Here is an 18,537-nt window from a genome sequence, read left to right on the forward strand (position 1 = left end):
TAATAAGTTAAAATTATATTACAAAAACTTAAAAGTTTTGCTCTTTTCATTTTATATATTAATAAATTTAAATTTACTTTAATATTATTTTATTTTAATATGTTTTTAATATATATATATATATATAATAAACGAAAAATTTGTATTAATACCATTAATTTTTTAATTAATTAATTAATTTAAACTATTATTAAATTATTAATTTCTTAATTATGTGAGTATAAGTTACAAATTATTTTTTTAATGTTATAATAAGTAACCATTATTATTAGGTAAATTCTTAAAATATATATAATTTGTATAGTACATGCATATAATTTTTTTTTCCTTCGCTACTTTTATACATTTTAGATTATTAATATTATTTTTTAGAATAATATTAATTTTATTAAATAAATATAATATAATATTTAAATATATTATATTTTTTAAATATATTAAGAAAATATAAAATAATTTTGATATTTTAAAGTGATGAATACAATTATATGATTTAATTAACGTTATATTATTTTATATCTTTAATCAATATTTTTACTATATTAATATTTTTTTAATTATAATTTTTTTTAAAAAAATAATAAAAATAAAATAAAGAGTGATTAACAATAAATTAAAAATATTATTTTATTTTCATGTATTAAAAGTAAAATATATAAATTAAAAATATTTATATCTTAAAAGTTTTATTAGCCTTGTGCAATGTACAGGTAAAATATATATATAAAGTAGGAAGTTATTAGTATTGTCAAATGATATTCTCTATTACATGTAACTCTATATATTTTTTAATAATTACCATACTAATGCTACAATAAGTAACAATTATTATAACGTAATTTATAATATATTAATATATATTAATTATATATATTCATAATTATATTTTATATAAATAAATTTTGATTATTTTTATTATGAAATTTTTATTGAAAAATTTAAGAGATAAAAATAATAAAAATAAAATTTGAAATAATTAATAAAAAATTTAAATCATTATATTATTTTTATATATTAAAATTAAAAAAAAAACATATAAATTAAAATTATTAATAGTTATGTGCGTTAGCACGATAATTCCTATATAACACGTGACATTCGCTTTTACATTATTGTCACGTGACTAATATGTAACATTCTATTTTTATAGTATTGCCACATAACATTTTTTTATTATATATAAGTATAAATTATTTAATAGTTGTTTAATTAATATTATAATAAATAATCATTATTACGAGATAACTTATAATTTATTAATATATATCAATTATATATATTTATATCTATATTATAATATAGATAGATTTTAATTATTTATATTGTGAAATCTTTATTAAAACGTTTGAGAGATAAAAATAATAAGAATAAAATTTAAAACAATTAATAAAAATTTTAAAACATTCCATTATTTTTATATATTAAATTAATATATATATATATATATATATATATATCCACATGCAATTAGCATGAACAAATCTCTAATTCATTATTATATATATATTTTTGTGCTTTTCCATCTCCGAACCTCACTTTCTCCCTGCTTTTCTGCTTAAAACTAATTATAAAGAGAGTTAGTAACAAGGTTAAAGATTTGGCTATGGAGCTTGTTACTATTTTCTTAAAACGGATAATTAGCATCTCTTGCGTTTGAATTCCTAGTGCTTGTTCAGAGTGTAACCACATCAATTCATTCTTACTCATATGACCTTGGAATCGGACAGGTTCACCAACAGGTGTTTTCAGTAATGGATGGCCAAGTCATGGAAGCATGCCATAGGTTCTCAACTCCTGAAAGGGCAATTTCCTTTTCTTACCCTAGAAATAATCTCGTACCCTTTTCCCAAGCAGGCCTGACGACAACTTGTTTCTTTTTGAAAAAAAAAAAAAAAAAAAGAAGAAGACTAGTTTCTTGTGGGTCTTGACCTTCAAGGAATGTCTTTGTCTCTTACGACAGGAAATGGTAATATGTCCGCAAGAGTGTTTTTCAGCTCTAGTGAACCGACTCTGAATTCCCGCGAACATGTCATAGTGCCATATTCCCCACTTTAGCAGCCTGAGGCCAAATATAAAGGATTAGACTTTGAGATTTTCATGGCAAAAGCCTTCCCCTCATTCCTTGACCTGATTATGGCAAAAACAGAAGCCTCACCATTATCCCATGATGTACCTCGTGCTTGATGGGATGGCCACAAAAATTGGACTCTCTACCCAAAGTATCAACGCTGCCCACGAGAGGAAATGATGCTTCTAGACTTAAAACCTGATACATGTAAAATAAATAATTCTCATTGTACAAACGGAATACATATTTTCCTAATTTATCTCATTTTGATTGGCCAATCAAATGACACATCAGTAATAAAATAAAATTTTCAGAACGTTAAAATCAATAAATCTGTTAGGGTTTTGGATCCCTAACAAGAGAAATTAGGAGAATAGTAGAAGAAGAAGTAACTGAGAAAGAAGAAGTAAGAAAGAGGATCGGAAGAAAGAAGAATTAGGGAGAAAATTAGAGAGAAAAAGGAGAATATTATTTCTGAAATTTCAGTTATGCAATTACAAAGTAACTCCCCAGTTTTATACACTTTAGCAGTTGTAACTGCTTATCTAATCAGTTCCAGCTGTTTACTAATCAATTCCAGCTGTTTATTGACTTCTATAACTGCCATCAGCTACTCTCCTTCAGTTACAACAACCTTTCCCTCCTTTTTATTCCTAAACTTTTTCCTATAATATGTAGCAATACCTCCCCCATTACCACATTCTTGTCCCCAAGAATGTGAAAATTCAGGGAATTGAGCTAAGAGAGAAGCTTGATCTTCCCAAGTAGCATCTTCAGCAGGTAGATTAGCCCATTTAATGAGGCCTTGAAGCACATGCTACTTGTCTCTTGTAATAACTTTGGTCTGTAAAACCTTCTCAGGAGCAACAATAACCCTTTCCTCTATCATTGTTGGTAATTCCGTCAAAGGGGTAACTTTATCTCCTAGTTTCCTCTTTAAAAGAGAAACATGGAAGACAGGGTGTATAGAGGAACTAGGTGGCAATCGCAATCAGAGCCACTGAGCCAACCCTTTCCAACACTAGATATGGACCATAATACTTAGCAGCAAGCTTCAATGAAGTCCTAAGGGCAATAGAAGATTGCCTGTAAGGCTGGAGTTTCAAATAGACCCAATCTCCCACAGCAAACTCCCTTTCACTTCTCTTTTTATCGGCTTGATGCTTCATTCTCTGTTGTGCAAATGACAAATTTTCCTTAAGAATAGAATTCACATGTCGCCGCTGTTCCAAATATTCGACTCAAAGACCAACAGAGGCAACTCGATGGAATTCTCGGCGAAATGGAGAAGAATACCCATAAAGAGCTTCAAAAAGGGACATCTTAATTGCACTATGATGAGAAGAGTTGTACCACCATTCTGCTAACGAAAGCCATTTACTCCAAGAAGAAGGTTACAAGTGACACATGCATCTCAAATAGGCCTCCAAGCACTGATTTAATCTTTCAGACTGCCCATCAGTTTGAGGGTGATATGCTGTGCTAAAAGCAAGTGTAACCCCCAAAGATTTAAAGAGATCCTTCCAAAAGAGACTAGTGAAAATTTTGTCTCTATCTGAAATAATAGATTGAGGAATGCCGTGAAGTTTAAACACAGAATCCATAAAAATTTTGGCCATCAAGAAGTCAGTAAATGGATGTGTTAAGGGAAGGAAATGGGCATATTTTGTCAATCTGCAAATAACTACTAGAATAGTATCTTTCCCATTTGATTTTGGCAAATACTCTATGAAATCCATAGAAATTTGTTTCCAAGGTTGAGTAGGAATCTCCAATGGTTGCAATAAACCAGGGGAAGCACAATGCTCAGATTTGCACTTAACACAAGTATTACAAGTTTTGATATACTGCATAACATCAGTCAACATACTGTGCCAAAAAAATGTTTTTCAACCTCATGTGAGTAGCATGCACCTGAATGTCCCAAGCTGCATCTTTGTGATAAAGTGCCAATAAATTCTGCCTCAAAACTGTAGCAGCCCCCACATACATTCTATCCTTATAATGGATCAGTCCATTTTTCAACCTATAACCAGGATACGCATTAGGATCCAATGAAAGAGTTCTTTGCAACTCTAATGCTTTCTCATCACCCTCATAACTATGAACCAAATTGGACATCCAAGTTGGTGTAACAGAAGAATTGGACAGCTGCAATACATTGACTTGCTGAACTGTCCTATCAGGCCTTCTAGATAAGGCATCAGCCACTTTATTTTCAACTCCTTTTCTATAGAGAATTTTATAATCAAGGCCTAATAATTTTGAAGAATCTATCTGTTAAAGGCTTCTTGAGCTGCTGGACCCCATTGGAAAGCATCCTTCTTCAATAAATCTATCAAGGGTTTACTGATGATACCATAGTTCCTTATAAACTTTCGATAGTAGCCAGTGAGCCCCAAAAAACTCTTCAATTCCTTAACAGAAATAGGGGTTGGCCAAGTAATCATGGCCTGTACTTTCTTTGGATCTGTTGCTACCCCTTCCCCTGAAATTATATGACCCAAATACTCCACTTCAATCTTCCCAAAAGAACATTTAGACATTTTTGCATATAATTGCTGCTCTTGAAGAACCTTAAACACCACTTTTAGGTGCTGCAAATGTGTCTCCATATTATGGGTGTAGACTAAAATATCATAAAAAAAAACCAGAACAAACTTTCTCAAATAAGCCTGAAATATGTGGTTCATCAATGCCTGGAAGGTTGCTGGGGCATTGGTAAGCCCAAAAGGCATCACCGTAAACTCATAATGGCCTTGGTGAGTTCTGAATGCAGTTTTGGGTATGTCTGGAATATGCATTCTTATTTGATGATACCCTGCTCTAAGGTCTATCTTGGAAAAAACACAAGCTCCATGCAATTCATCCAGTAGATCATCAATAATAGGAATAGGGAACTTATCCTTGATTGTTTGATCATTCAATTTCCTATAATCAACACAAAATCTCCATGTCCCATCTTTTTTCTTCACCAGAAGGACCGGAGAAGAATATGGACTAGTATTAGGCTGAATGATATGAGATTGCAGCATATCAGAAACTAACTTTTCAATTTCACTTTACAAAATGGGGATACTGTATGGCCTAACATTAATGGCACGAGAAGTTGAATTCAATGGAATGGCATGATTGTGGCTTCTAAATGGTGGAAGGCCATGGGGTTCCTCAAAGATACTATGATACTTTTGCAATAGTTGCCTAAACCCTCACCCACATGCACTCTGCATTAACAATGAATCATTTTGCTCACTTTACAAATCGAAACACAAAAATAGATGTTGCTAAATCAGCCCCTCCTTTTTGAAGTAATTCAGAAATAGTATCACAGGATTTCAGAATAGATCCTGAAGAGTAATCATTCAGCCCTTGTAAAACAATTGGTTTCCCATAACCACTCAATATAACCCTTGAAGCCTTAAAATCAAACAAAATCGGATTAAAACTTTTAAGCCAATCAACCCCTAAAATCATATCGAAACTTCCCAACTGCAGAATCCTCAAGTCAAAATTGAAATGATGAGACTGCATTTGCCAAGAAAAGTGTTGACATTTGTGTTCACAAGTAATTTTCCTCCAATCAGCAACAAAAATATGGGCAGCTAGTATTTCCACCATTGGCAGCTTCAATTCCTCAGCAACTTTCCTATCCAAGAAGCTATTAGTACTCCCTGTATCAATAAGAATCACCAGCTGTCTACTTCTATGCTTCCCCAAGACTTTAATAGTTTCATTCCCTTGCATCCCTTCCACAGCATATATTGATAGCATAGGTTCTTCCATATTTTCCAACTCCTGTGATTCCTCTAACATATTCAAACCTTCTTCCTCATTTTCCCCTTCTAATTCCTCAATCTGCACAGCCATTGCAGTCTTAGGTTTACATAGGTGCCCAGGTACAAACTTCTCCCCACACTTGTAACAAGGTCTTGGGTTGGTTTTAGTAGTTGAATTAGGTTGATTGGAAGGTTTGTTGACTGAAGAATTGGCTGTTACAACAGGGGTAGTACTGCTAGTAATTGTTTTGTTCAAAGAAAAATTTGGCTTAGGAAGAGAATTAACAAGAGGTGGTCTTGGAGGTTAAGATTATAGCTGACTAGATCTAGAATTTTGGTTGGGTTGGCTAGCATTTGTAAATGCCAAGTTATTGCGAATTGCTATTGTTAGGATTCTTTGTAAGAATTAGGTCTAAAACTTGCAGTGGTATAAGAATTCTTAGCAGGACCTTTGTACCTTCCGGTATTATCCAAAAGTCGCTCTTGCAGTCTAGCAACCTCAATTGCTTGAGAAAGAGTGGTTGGTTTCATCATTCTTACCATAAGTCTCACCTCATCCTTCAAACCCCAATAAATCACGAAAGAAAATAGGATTCACCCAAATCTGGCATAACCCTCTCCATTCTAATCCTTAGATCCTCAAAAGTATCTTGATATTCATCCACAGTCCCCTCCTGCCTTAACTTCATAAATTCTTCAACAATATCTTGTAACCCTTAATCCCGAAACCTCTCACAAATACTCTGCTCAAATTCCTTCCAAGAATGACTCTTTTCCCTATTCCAGTTATGAAACCATGCATCTGCCTTATCAGTTAAAAACAGACTAGCAATCCCAATCCTTTTATCCATTGGCACTCCATACACATCAAAATATTTAACACATTTCCTAATCCAAACCCTAGGATCATTTCCATCAAAAGTCATCAATTCAATCTTAGGCAGATAAGGGTTTGATCCCTCACAACTAAAAGAATTATTAGAGTTTCTAGAATTACCTTGAGAAGGAATGGGTAACAGCCCCCTATTTTCATGCACTCCAGATCGTCCAATTTCCCCTATTTTCATGCACTCCAGGTCTGTCCTCATCACTGCTACAAATTTCCTTTCCTTTTTCTTTGTTTTTATCCTCCATCATAATGCTCATGAAAGCCCGAAATTCCTCCCTGAAAGAATTAAGTTCCAGAGAAGTTTTCTTTGCCTCCTCCTTCATTCCTCGAGTCTCCTCTTGGAGATCTCTCATTTTCTCCTCTAGTTCAGCAATCTTGACCATCTCAGAACTCACCACTACAAATCTAGTCATATTTCCAACTCACAAGAATCAACAATTGAGTCAATCCCACCACGTACCAGCTCTGATACCAAATGTTAGGGTTTTGGATCCCTAACAAGAGAAATTAGGAGAATAGTAGAAGAAGAAGTAACTGAGAAAGAAGAAGTAAGAAAGAGGATCGGAAGAAAGAAGAATTAGGGAGAAAATTAGAGAGAAAAAGAAGAATATTATTTCTGAAATTTCAGTTATGCAATTACAAAGTAACTCCCCAGTTTTATACACTTTAGCAGTTGTAACTGCTTATCTAATCAGTTCCAGCTGTTTACTAATCAATTCCAGCTGTTTATTGACTTCTATAACTGCCATCAGCTACTCTCCTTCAGTTACAACAACCTTTCTCTCCTTTTTATTCCTAAACTTCTTCCTATAATATGTAACAAAATCCAATTATGGAAAGATAAAAAAATAATTTTAAAATTTAGGAACCCAACTTCATCGACTCAATAGACAACAACGTTGCTCAGAGATCAAAAGAGGTAATTTATCTACAATGAAAATTTAGTTTTATACACAAGGCAGAAGACTATTACTCGCAGCTTGTTATTTTGGCTACCTAGTAGTGCACAAATTGAAGATAACAAAAAGACGTCACTCAAATCACACCACCCTTTGAAGCTTGCCTAGGACTTTCTCACCATGATTCAGCAAAACAGGAAAACAAACATATTTACAAATACATTGGCTAGCAGAAACTGGTGTGGGCATGCTACTTTCTCCATCTCAATCATCCATCACAGCCTCCAGTTTCATTCTGTAGCTTCAGGCTGCCAACTGGCCCTCTCTTTCAAGTTTCAACAGACAACAGAAGACTAAGAGATGGAGCAGTTGGAAGATGCGTGCATGATGCCCATCGGATAACTGACTCGGTCACCATGAGATTGAGTTGCTCACACTCACCGAGACCAATTGTATGGTTCCTCTTACTGTTCATGCCCATCCTAGACCCGATGGCTCCTCCTGACCTCTTAACATCAGCTGACTTCTGTTCCATTTCCCTAGATTCATGTCCACAGAATAGAGGATATTGAGGGAACATGAGCATATTCTCCAAGCTGACCTCTGCATAATAGAAAGTTAAAAGATAAATAAATTCTATGACATCATTGTAGATAAGCTGTCAAATAAATGAAAATAGTCACCTCCATAACTTTCACTTAAATTGGAAATATTGTTTGAGAGATCCAATGCACAACTCCCTTGCTCCATCAAAGGACCATGGCTGAAGATAGCAAAGCTTGGCATTGATAATACAGGGGAAGAAAATTCCAAGGCATCAGAATCGCCACGGCTACAGAAAGAGAACAGACCAGATACAGAGGAAGGTGTTGAAGGTTCCACAAGGAAAGAAGAAAATGATGATCTGCATCCGAGAGTAGGTGATTCAGTATCACAAGTAATAGGTGATCCAGTGCCAAAGCTTACGTCCTGATTCCTGGCCATCAATGTAGAGAAAGAGCCACCACCTAAATCCCATTCTTCACAACTTTGCTTTTCACATTGACTAGGTTCTTCAGGACATAATGCATCATCCTTCATCCAGGAATGATCTACAAAAAGAATGAATTTTAGTCAGATCTTAAGATGTGTTTTGTAGCAGGCAAGAAAGGATACAGTCATGCTGATTAGCCTTTTAGTAAAACATAATGATGAAATTTCTTGACTTCAGGATAATCCAACTTTTGCTAATAACCATTCAAAACATAAAGGAACTTGTCCATTCAAAAAACTCAGTGAATGAAGTGATGTCCTGAATTTTTTGATCACTAGCAGCATTCATTACCTGTTCATAATCTAGTTCTGCACACAGCATAAGCCCTTCAGATAGCGTGCGGACGAGAATACACAATAAAATGACTGAATACAACTACAGAAAATAGGTAAAATTTGCCAGCAAATGAAAAGACAAGCATATAGTGTACCTAAAACCTGTTGTGCAGTAAGCCTTCGCGAAGGATCAGTACAAAGCATGCCCCTGACTAACTCCTTTGCAGATTCAGTTATCCAATCCCAAGGAATAGATGGGAATCGCAGATCAGCAGCCCTTACAGCATCAAATATTCGTGACTTAGTCTTACCCCAAAATGGTGGTGTCCCACTAAGAAGAACATAAAGAATCACCCCTGCACTCCAAACATCGGCAGCCTGATTATAGCCCCCTGTCAATACATCTGGGGCTATATAAAATGGACTCCCAACAGTCCCATGCAAATTCTGACCTATTTGAACAGAACCCAAATGTTTAAACTGTTGAACAAGTCAAACTTTGGACCAAGCAGTAGTCAACAAAAACAATTAAATGATGAATAGATGGAAAGAATGAAACATGAAACAATACCAGGGTTGATATAGGTTGCAAGACCAAAATCTGCCAGTTTAATAGGTGAAGATGAGGCTTTTGTAGCCAAAAGGATATTCTCTGGCTTCAGATCCCTGTGAACCACCCCGATTTCATGACAATAAAACACCACTTGCATCAAATGCCTGAAGATAACCCTAGCCTCCACCTCAGAGAATCGTCCCTGCTTTTCTAACTGGTGAAAAAGCTCTCCTCCAGCACAAAGCTCCATTACCAAATGAACATAATCCTCATCCTCATAAACTGCCTTGAGATCCACAACATTTGGGTGCCCAGATAACCTAGTCATTATCTCAATCTCGAGTCTGACACTTCTAGCATCATCTGAGGTCACTAATCTATCCTTAGCAATTGATTTGCATGCCAATTTCTCTCCAGTCGACCTATCAGTGCACATTCTAATAACACCAAATTGTCCCCAACCCAGCTGCTCTCCAAGAACATACCTATCCTTCAAATTTGAAGTCTGATTTGTATCCAAAATGGTATGAGTTAAGCTTGAAACTGTGTAACAATTGCACGGTTGCTTCAACAAGTCACGGCTGCTGTTGCTCTTGGCAACAGCCATACCAAATTCCAGCTCCCCAGATCAACCCAAAGTTACCAATCAGAATCCCACTACAGAATTATCTGGATTTGGAGTTGTATCTCCCTGTTGACCTCGTTTCTTTTTTTACTAACAATTTAATAATAAATCTACGATTTCAAGTCAAAATTGCTGATTTTTTGGCTCACATAACCATTCACCAAAACCATACTTGAGACCAAATCCTAAAAGAAGATTCTCATGCCTGATTGTTGAAAGGTGACAGTGACACCATGAAAGATACGATACCATGTACCTGGAAAGGTTGGTAACAGAGAGGAAAAAGAAAACCTTAGTAACTGCAGGAGCTTGACATTTCAGCAGGGAATTTCTTTAAATTACTACTAGATCTGAAACCATAGAATTATAATTAAAAAAAAAAAACTCGAATCAAACGTTTTATGCGAGATCCAAACAAAAGCAAAAAACAAATTGTCAGATATCATAATTTATGTATAAACTCGGGGCTCTAAACTCTCCAAGCTAAGACATTGAAAATTCCAGTTATCTCAAGCAAGCTAAAAATGAACGTGAATCACCTTCGTATACCCATCAGCTAAACTCCCCAAACATGAAAACAACAACCAAGAAAATTTACCTGAAATCAAAGGCAACGACTGATCCCAAAGTTTTCAATAAACAATACCTATCGCCAATTATAAAACATCCCCATAATCGAAAGCCAATGTGAAATGATCTAGTAAATAGAGTAGAGAATCATATACATAGAGAGAGAGAGAGAGAGAGAGAGAGAGAGAGATGGGACCTTGTAGAGCAGAGGAGGAGTCCGTTGGAGCAGGGATTGATCTCCCAAAGACAGGCTCCTGTCCCTGTGGGCTCTCTATAGCCTACAGGTCTCCTCTTTGCCTCTTTGACAAACTAAAAAGACTTCCGCTGTGCTTTTGTTTGGTCGGTCTTTCCTTGGGCTAATCTTTAATTAATTAAATTTAGTGCAAGTCCTATGGTCAAGTAATATTTTTTTTCCCGCATTCTCACAGTTTGTCACGCGCCTTTCATGCGCCTCTTTCTTCTCACCCAACTGATATTTTTTAATTTACCATTAAGAATTCCAAATTCAAACAAGTTTCCTTGCTCTGCAGAACTCCTCTCACTTCCTTTGTTCAAACTCTCTTTTGTTATTATCACACCTCTCTCTCCTCCATCACCATCATCTCCGTCGCTTCCTCTCGTTGTATTTTCGGTTTACAAACATGTAAAAAGTCCTAAATATGAAGTTGATTCTCAGCAACTCGGTCAAATTAGAAAACACGCTTCAATCCTCCTCAATAGAATACCATTTCAAATTATGGCCATTGCAAATCTCTATCAAATTCTTATATTGAAAATAATTCATCACCATTTTAATTGACATGATGTTTCTTTCCTTAAAAAATATCAGGATTTAGTAAATATTTTAGTCAGCAAATGTGAAATTAGCTCCATTTAATGCTTGCACTATCCTCGGACGTCAAGGCCCACTTAAAATTTGTTTAATTAGTTTTCAGTTCGCCGTTTGCGAACATGCCTATTATCCTGTCAGTTGCAAATTCGGGTGATGTCTGTATCGAGCTGGCGCATATTGGATAAAATTATAAGGAATTATTTGCCTTGAATAATGTGGTGCTTGAGAACAGAGTTCCATAACAAACAATGCCTGATGGCAGGACTCATATCCAAAATACACAATTTAGCTTTTAATTTTCTTGTGAGGCACCCAGTCCACACCATGTCCAGTCCCGCTTGGAGGAGAAAGAAAATCGAAAACAACAATACATCCATCAAACTGCAAAATTATAACCCTGGAAAAGATATAGAACAGCAGTATCACACTGAGAGAGAGGATTAGATATTAAGTTTTATATATTTGCGAAATCAAAGTTTTATATATTTGCGAAATCAAAGGATATGTTCCTCAAAACTGAAAGTCAAAGAACATGAGAAAAACTAGTAGAAAGATAAAAATACATCTTTCATAACTGAAAGAAGCATGAAATAAAAGAACTTTACAGAACGAAAACACCTCCAGGCTCCAACAAACAGAATGTGGGAAAACCCAAAACTCAGAGCTTCCAATGATACAATTAACTAGCCAGCTTGAATGCGTCAATAAAGAGGCCATAAGTGAAGCCCATCTTGAAATTGTTGAGAAGGGCAATGGGGAAGGTTACCTTTGGCCGGCTGTAATAAAACCTTGTCACATACTCTGTCAGAAGAACACATATCACTGCAGCAATGACATCGTTTACTCCTAAAGCTCCAAATGACAGAGAGATGGTTTGGGCCACATAAAATCCACCCAACAAGGATATTCCACCAAAAAGTGCCCTCCTTGAAGGACTTCGAAAGTAGTTCCTGGAGAGCTCAGGCACAATTCTAATAATGTCAACTAATCTTCGCGGCCCCCCATTCTCCTGTACAGCTTGGATACTGAGAATCCTAGGTGATGCTCTGGAAACAAGCATTCCATATTTCCCATGTGAAACTCTTCTTTGAGGAATGAAGCCCAATTTGAGGGGGCTTGTATGAATCAAACTTACAGATTGTGCCATTAGAGATGCTATTATCCAAATGGTCAATCAGAATTATCTATGCTGGAAAAGGAGAAAGAGTCGTCTATAAGCTTTCAAAAAAGAATAGATTTTCATTACAGAGTTGTTCCTTAATAATAATAATATATACATCTTGGAAGTCTGTTCATGACAGAGCAAAGACAATGGTAAACAGGTAAAAATTCTTCTTCACGTGTCCACTAATAGATACAGTTCTTTGGCAGGTTCATGCCAGCTACAAACTCTATCACATACACAGCTATTGAATATTTAAATACACCCATTCTCTGTTTTCTCTCCTTCTCCGTTATTCAATATGTAAATACGCCCAGAACCAAATTCAAGCGCATGCACACAATCAGAGTGTAAATCCACAAGAAGAGAACAGATTCCTCATTCCCAGTACAGTAAAAAGGAAGAAGAAAATTGGTATAAATCAAAACCAACAATCATTAAGCCAGATATCAAAAATTTTCAGAATATAACAAGAATACTGAAAAAATTTGAAAAAAAAAAACAAAACTTACCTAATTCTTTAATCAAGTTTGTTGTCAAGGGAGATTACTTCAACCTTTAATTTGAAATTGATAATAGGAGCTAGGGTTTGATTTGGGAGAGGATAAGTTGATTAGGAGTTGATTGCAATAGTAATAGAAACCATGGAAGCAAGCTCGCAGATATGGAGAAGAGAGAAAATCGGCGGTGGGAAAGCGGCAGTGAAGAAGTATGCGAGAGGCTAACGATGGGAAAGTGTCTGTGTTATTGTGTAATGAAAATTACATCGGGTAATTACCATTCCTCTATGGTAAAAAATTTTTTAACCTAAGCAAACACGGTAATCAAATAAGCAATAAAATAGATTATGGTTTACCAAACATGGCCTACTGGCTACTGCTTCTCCTTAACACAGAAGAAACTACCAAATTGAACGTGAACATCCACCGTGTTCGTAGTTAGGGTTTCTAATCGCTAAACCTCGATCCACAAACGAACACACATCTTTCCAGATAAGAGGTTGAAACTTCGCACGCCGACATCAGAACCAATCTAGAGAGAGAGAGAGAGAGAGAGAGAGAGAGAGGTCTTAACTGCTTTTTCATGATCAGATTCGATTCTTACGCCCTCAGTTCCTTACATTTCCACAAGAACAAACTTCTTCGGAGTCTTAGATTGCATCTCTTTTTATATTACTGCAATCCATGGATTTAGATGCTCAAGGAGGCAACAGTCGCGTGTTCCAGCGACTCCGCGCTCAACCGTCGAACGACAACAGGCAGCAAAAGGTCTGCCACCATTGGCGGGCGGGCAGGTGCAGCCGCTACCTGTGTCCCTATCTTCACAGAGAATTGCCGCCACCGCCGCCTGCTGGTTCCAATGGCAATGCATCGAAGCGTGGGTTTTCTGATGATTCGGGATTTTCCGGGCCATCTGGGACACGGAGAAGTGGCAATTTCAATAACGCGTCATCTTGGGGACGATTAGGGAATAATAAGATTTTGAGGAAGACTGAGAAAGTTTGTAATTATTGGGTTCAAGGTAAATGTAGTTATGGTGACAAGTGCAGGTACTTGCATTCGTGGAGTTTGGCTGATAGTTTTTCGTTTTTGACGCAGCTTGACGGTCACCAGAAGGTATTTTGGATTATTTCATATTTGATTGCTGATTATCAGAAAATCATCAACTGTTAGTTTGTGCGCCTCTTGGTGTTTGTTTCATGGATCAAAATTGAAAATTTTCATGAGCAGGTGGTAACTGGAATTGCTTTGCCAACTGGGTCCGATAAGCTTTACACGGGAAGTAATGATGAAACCGTAAGGGTTTGGGATTGCCAGTCTGGCCAGGTTGTTTTATTTAGTTCTTGCTTTAAATTTTAGATAATTCGATGTTGGCTTGATAAATCCCGACCATAACAATAATTTTTTACTTTTTCAAAGTTATCAGTTCTTTTGTCATATCATGAGAAGGAGAGAGTGTTTTCTGATGGACTCAAAATGAAGTGTGTGATTATTAATGTTGTTCCTTTAGTGGATGAATTGCATTGAAGTTAATACTTACCATTAAAGATATATTTGGTCTAAAAATGAGACACTTGAGGAAGTTTGTTTTACATTTTCAATAAATCTTGTGCAGAAGTATATAGTTGTTAACTAAATGGCAAAAGTATGTCTTCCCCTTGCAATTTTGGTTTAATTATAGCATTCCTAATGTATAGGAAGTAGGGTGATTTGTGATGGTTTGGCTGTGTCCTTTTGCAGTGTATGGGTGTGATTCAACTTGGAGGGGAGGTTGGTTGCATGATCAGTGAAGGTCCTTGGATTTTTGTTGGTGTACCAAATGTTGTTAAGGTTGGGCCGAGGCAAAATACCTCCAGTTTGTTGTATTGTCATGCTATTTTTTTTTCTCATCATTCTTGGCTCTCATAGATTATGGTTGTAGAATTTATGTCATAATAGATACATTATCTTAGTTGTGTATAGAAATGGTTTTGTGCCATGGAGTTGGATGGATCTAAGATAATAATTTTGCAGGCATGGAATACGCAAACTAACACTGATCTAAGTCTTACTGGACCTGTTGGACAAGTTTATGCCCTGGTTGTTGGTAATGAGTTCCTCTTTGCTGGTACACAGGTAATTTCTTCATGTAAAAGTAGATTGTTCTAAAAATTTATTTATTCTCAAATTCTTGCTGTATGAAGTCAATCGAATTATTGAGGGAGAAATGTATCTTTCTTTGCTTATGGAACATTTCCCTTGTATGAGTGATTCTCTATGTTTAATGTTTGACTGCAAGCAGCATTGTGTTTGCTGCTTGTCTTGTGAAAGGCCATGTATTAGTTGATATATGGCTTCCTACCCTAGTGCTTATGAAATGAACGTATTATCTTTACTTTTATCATTTTTATTGTGCAGGATGGGGCGATATTAGCATGGAAATTTAATGCAGTTACCTTTAACTTTGAACCAGCTGCATCACTTACAGGTCACACCGTTGCAGTTGTTTCACTAGTTGTTGGAGCTGATAGACTCTATTCTGGTTCTATGGACCATTCTGTGAGGGTAAGTTATTGGTTTTAGCATTATAATTTCTCACTCAAATTAATTGTTTAATGTTAAATCTTTTGTGCTCATTAGAAACTTTGTGAACTAGGTCTAATATTTTCCTTCATTTTCTTTTCTTTCTTCTTTTTTTTTTTTTAAGTATTTACTACTTGTCCTTTCTTCCAGGTCTGGAATCTTGAAACTTTGCAGTGCGTACAAACACTAACTGAGCATTCTTCAGTTGTTATGTCTGTTCTTTGTTGGGACCAGTTTCTTCTGTCATGCTCATTGGACCAAACAATAAAGGTTTTGTGCATATTCAGTTCACGTGATGCTATTCTCTTTTTTTTTTATGACATTGAGAGGATATTAATTAGTTTTTCCTATTTGTATGTTTGTTCAGGTGTGGGCTGCTACAGAAAGTGGGAACTTGGAAGTAGCATACACTCACAATGAAGAGCATGTAGGTTATTCAATTCCATATTATCTGTCATGCAAATAGAATTTTGATTTGCAATGTCAGGTTAATCATTTTTATCAAAAATTAGTTGATGAACATGTTTATGAATTTGATTGTGTTCTTTATGTCAAATGATGATCACTTGGTCCTTTGCGAAATGCATCATTTTGAAGTGCAAGTTTTTGAATATGTTAATGTCAAATAAATGGATATTCCATTTTATGCGTTATTGTGAATTCATAATTAATTGATTTGGTCGTTAATGGTATGTGACCAGAAGAAAGAGTTATAAAGAGCAAATTAAAGTTCTTTCGTTATTCACCAATAGGAGGTCTAGCATGGTTGTAGTTGCATCTTTCAGCTTGGGCTAGGTTCCAAATTCGAGTCTCTCCTCCCCTACTTTGTTAATTGGGGGACATGAAATATATAATTAGTGAACTTTGACTTTTGATGGCATTAAAACCTAGAAGTTGTTAAATGCCCTTTCTAGGTGTTAGAAGTTTTTAGTTTGTGTGTTCTTTATTGATTCAAATGTTGTCTTGTTAGATTTCCATTAATTTATATTTGTTTGTAGGTAACTAGTGGTATAGGGATTCATATTTAGTTTTAAATTTTTAAGTTGCTGCTTGGTATTCTACTCATGCTTTGGTAATTATAGTCTTTGATGAGCCATTGGCTTTGCCAACAATCTTGTTAAACTAATTCTCAAAAGATATATTGATGATTGATGGATTCTTGTTGTGTGCTGCTATAAAGATGGTTTCTGACACGCTAACCAACATGGCTTATTCATGTGTTATCCTGGATTTAGCCAGTATCGTTTTGAAGGCATATTGCATTTGGTTTCTTGTTGATGGCTGTTGATTGTTAAAACATTACCTGCTGCAGGGCCTGCTTACCCTCTGCGGGATGCATGATTTAGAAGGCAAGCCAGTCCTGCTGTGCTCTTGTAATGATAATTCAGTCCGGCTATTCGATTTACCATCGTAAGGCTTAAGCAATTATTTCACTATTCCATTATTGTAGTTCTGAATTTCTTACTGTCTTTGTGTTTGGGCTTTGACAATTCTCACCATTCTATATTCTTTCTTCATTTGGTTTTTCCTATTTTATCAATTAGGTTTTCAGAAAGGGGTAAAATCTATGCTAAACAGGAGATTCGTTCCATTCAAACTGGTCCTGGGGGTTTGTTTTTCACTGGTGATGGAACTGGTCAAGTGAGAGTGTGGAAGTTTGTAGCCGAACCAACTGTCTCTGCCTGATGACCATTTTATGCATGTGTAATCTGTGGATTTTCTGTTCTTTGGTTATTCAAATTTATTCTTTTCTCGGGGTTTCATGTGTTGTAATTCTGAGGAAGGAGTAACAAGCAGAAAATGCCTGTTTTGGTTTCCTTGAGTCAGCATGTGCCATAGTAATTATTATAGATGAAGCGTTTCATGCCTCATTTCAAAGTGTGTAACAGTTGATACAGCACTCCAGTCTCCGCATGACTACACCTCTATTACTTTTGCATGAAAATTTTCAATTATTAGCCATCTTTCTCTTCCTACATACAGATTTGCATATTTTATTGGTTCTTGGAGTATATTCGAGTCTTCAGACCCTGGATTTCGGTGGAGCAGCTCATTAAAGATTTGCTAGAGCCTAGAGCTGATTGGAAGCATACGAGATATAAATAAATATACAAGAATTCGTGAATATGTGGTGCGTAAAAAAATAATTGTAGCAGTTTAATTCAGGCAAAGCAGAATTTCATTTGTACCAATGATTTTTTTTTTTTTTTTTTGTTTTGTAGGGGTGGGGTGGGGGGTTGTGGGATTCTTGAAGAGTGCATCAGGAAGGTGATGGTAAAGACTGGTCCTAAAGCAAATGCAGTCTTTCCAACTGAATATAAAACTCGATGATAGAAGTACTCTATGAATAACCATCATTTAAACCATCAAGGAATTTTTGTAAGCCAATGCGTAAGATGATTTTTCATAAAGCGAGGCTTTTTAACTGTTTATCTGTATGGCTTGATTTAAGTTCTCCAGGAAGCAGCTTCACAGCCCACTGGCTAGAGCTGATTTTAAATGTGACCTTAATGTCACTGCTACCGTGAGCACTCGTTTCAAAAGTTACTTATTTTAGTCCATTGCTCGCAAAATTCATTCCCATTCTGGCTGCATAGGACGAAGCTAAATTGCAAAAGGAGAAAGAAAAGATGAGTCCAATTCAGTGTGTGGTGTTATCGTTTAAATTTACAGGTGAACTACATAAATCAAGGTCGGAAACGACAGATTTTGTTTCAAGAATTAAAAAGAAAGAGCTCAGTGGTATAGTGAAATTATCGAAGTACAAAATATAAACATCACAATGACAATTGA

At 35.7% G+C, this 18,537-nt stretch overlaps 3 protein-coding genes and 1 long non-coding RNA gene across 6 annotated transcripts; 1 reads left to right on the forward strand and 3 right to left on the reverse strand.

Annotated features, from left to right (window-relative positions):
* Positions 1-1,680: 1,680 nt before the first annotated feature.
* Positions 1,681-2,459, reverse strand: LOC110641575 (uncharacterized). Its single transcript, XR_002492318.2, has 2 exons — positions 2,156-2,459; positions 1,681-2,059 (listed from the first exon to the last, which is right to left on the reverse strand). It is a non-coding gene; the product is annotated as an uncharacterized LOC110641575 (long non-coding RNA).
* A 5,173-nt stretch (positions 2,460-7,632) lies between these two features.
* On the reverse strand, positions 7,633-11,045 carry LOC110641596 (calcium-dependent protein kinase 26). 2 transcript variants are annotated; one of them, XM_021793375.2, is made up of 5 exons: positions 10,885-11,045; positions 9,512-10,374; positions 9,096-9,392; positions 8,316-8,723; positions 7,633-8,235 (listed from the first exon to the last, which is right to left on the reverse strand). In XM_021793375.2, the coding sequence occupies exons 2-5, from the start codon at positions 10,098-10,100 to the stop codon at positions 7,961-7,963; spliced, it is 1,569 nt and encodes a 522-aa protein (XP_021649067.2). In that variant the 5' UTR covers positions 10,101-10,374; positions 10,885-11,045; the 3' UTR covers positions 7,633-7,960. The 2 variants fall into 2 exon arrangements, with proteins under 2 accessions (XP_021649067.2, XP_021649068.2); XM_021793376.2 differs by lacking the exon at positions 10,885-11,045 and adding an exon at positions 10,717-10,770.
* A 915-nt stretch (positions 11,046-11,960) lies between these two features.
* Positions 11,961-13,423, reverse strand: LOC110641586 (uncharacterized). Its single transcript, XM_021793370.2, has 2 exons — positions 13,195-13,423; positions 11,961-12,709 (listed from the first exon to the last, which is right to left on the reverse strand). Exon 2 carries the CDS (start codon positions 12,665-12,667, stop codon positions 12,200-12,202), a length of 468 nt encoding a protein of 155 aa, XP_021649062.1. The 5' UTR covers positions 12,668-12,709; positions 13,195-13,423; the 3' UTR covers positions 11,961-12,199.
* A 131-nt stretch (positions 13,424-13,554) lies between these two features.
* On the forward strand, positions 13,555-17,706 carry LOC110641585 (zinc finger CCCH domain-containing protein 48). Of its 2 annotated transcripts, none has more exons than XM_021793368.2 (9): positions 13,555-14,298; positions 14,413-14,511; positions 14,923-15,012; positions 15,196-15,297; positions 15,580-15,726; positions 15,895-16,014; positions 16,112-16,171; positions 17,057-17,154; positions 17,289-17,706. In XM_021793368.2, the coding sequence occupies exons 1-9, from the start codon at positions 13,867-13,869 to the stop codon at positions 17,428-17,430; spliced, it is 1,290 nt and encodes a 429-aa protein (XP_021649060.2). In that variant the 5' UTR covers positions 13,555-13,866; the 3' UTR covers positions 17,431-17,706. The 2 variants fall into 2 exon arrangements, with proteins under 2 accessions (XP_021649060.2, XP_021649061.2); XM_021793369.2 differs by having other exon boundaries at positions 13,556-14,298; positions 14,413-14,508.
* Positions 17,707-18,537: the final 831 nt, after the last annotated feature.

Source organism: Hevea brasiliensis, chromosome 17 (assembly GCF_030052815.1).
Source record: "Hevea brasiliensis isolate MT/VB/25A 57/8 chromosome 17, ASM3005281v1, whole genome shotgun sequence".
Taxonomy (NCBI): Eukaryota; Viridiplantae; Streptophyta; class Magnoliopsida; order Malpighiales; family Euphorbiaceae; genus Hevea; species Hevea brasiliensis.

What these genes read in the sequence shown, in the direction of transcription:
- LOC110641596 (XM_021793375.2), bottom strand. Translation starts at nt 10,100, where the DNA reads ATGGCTGTTGCCAAGAGCAACAGCAGCCGTGACTTGTTGAAGCAACCG. An exon ending in TACTGCACAACAGGTTTTAG is followed by an intron (nt 8,724 to 9,095) that starts GTACACTATATG and finishes TTCTTTTTGTAG; the next exon opens with ATCATTCCTGGATGAAGGAT. An exon ending in TTTAAGTGAAAGTTATGGAG is followed by an intron (nt 8,236 to 8,315) that starts GTGACTATTTTC and finishes TCTATTATGCAG; the next exon opens with AGGTCAGCTTGGAGAATATG.
- LOC110641586 (XM_021793370.2), bottom strand. Translation starts at nt 12,667, where the DNA reads ATGGCACAATCTGTAAGTTTGATTCATACAAGCCCCCTCAAATTGGGC.
- LOC110641585 (XM_021793368.2), top strand. Translation starts at nt 13,867, where the DNA reads ATGGATTTAGATGCTCAAGGAGGCAACAGTCGCGTGTTCCAGCGACTC. An exon ending in AGCTTGACGGTCACCAGAAG is followed by an intron (nt 14,299 to 14,412) that starts GTATTTTGGATT and finishes TTTCATGAGCAG; the next exon opens with GTGGTAACTGGAATTGCTTT. An exon ending in CGGCTATTCGATTTACCATC is followed by an intron (nt 17,155 to 17,288) that starts GTAAGGCTTAAG and finishes TTTATCAATTAG; the next exon opens with GTTTTCAGAAAGGGGTAAAA.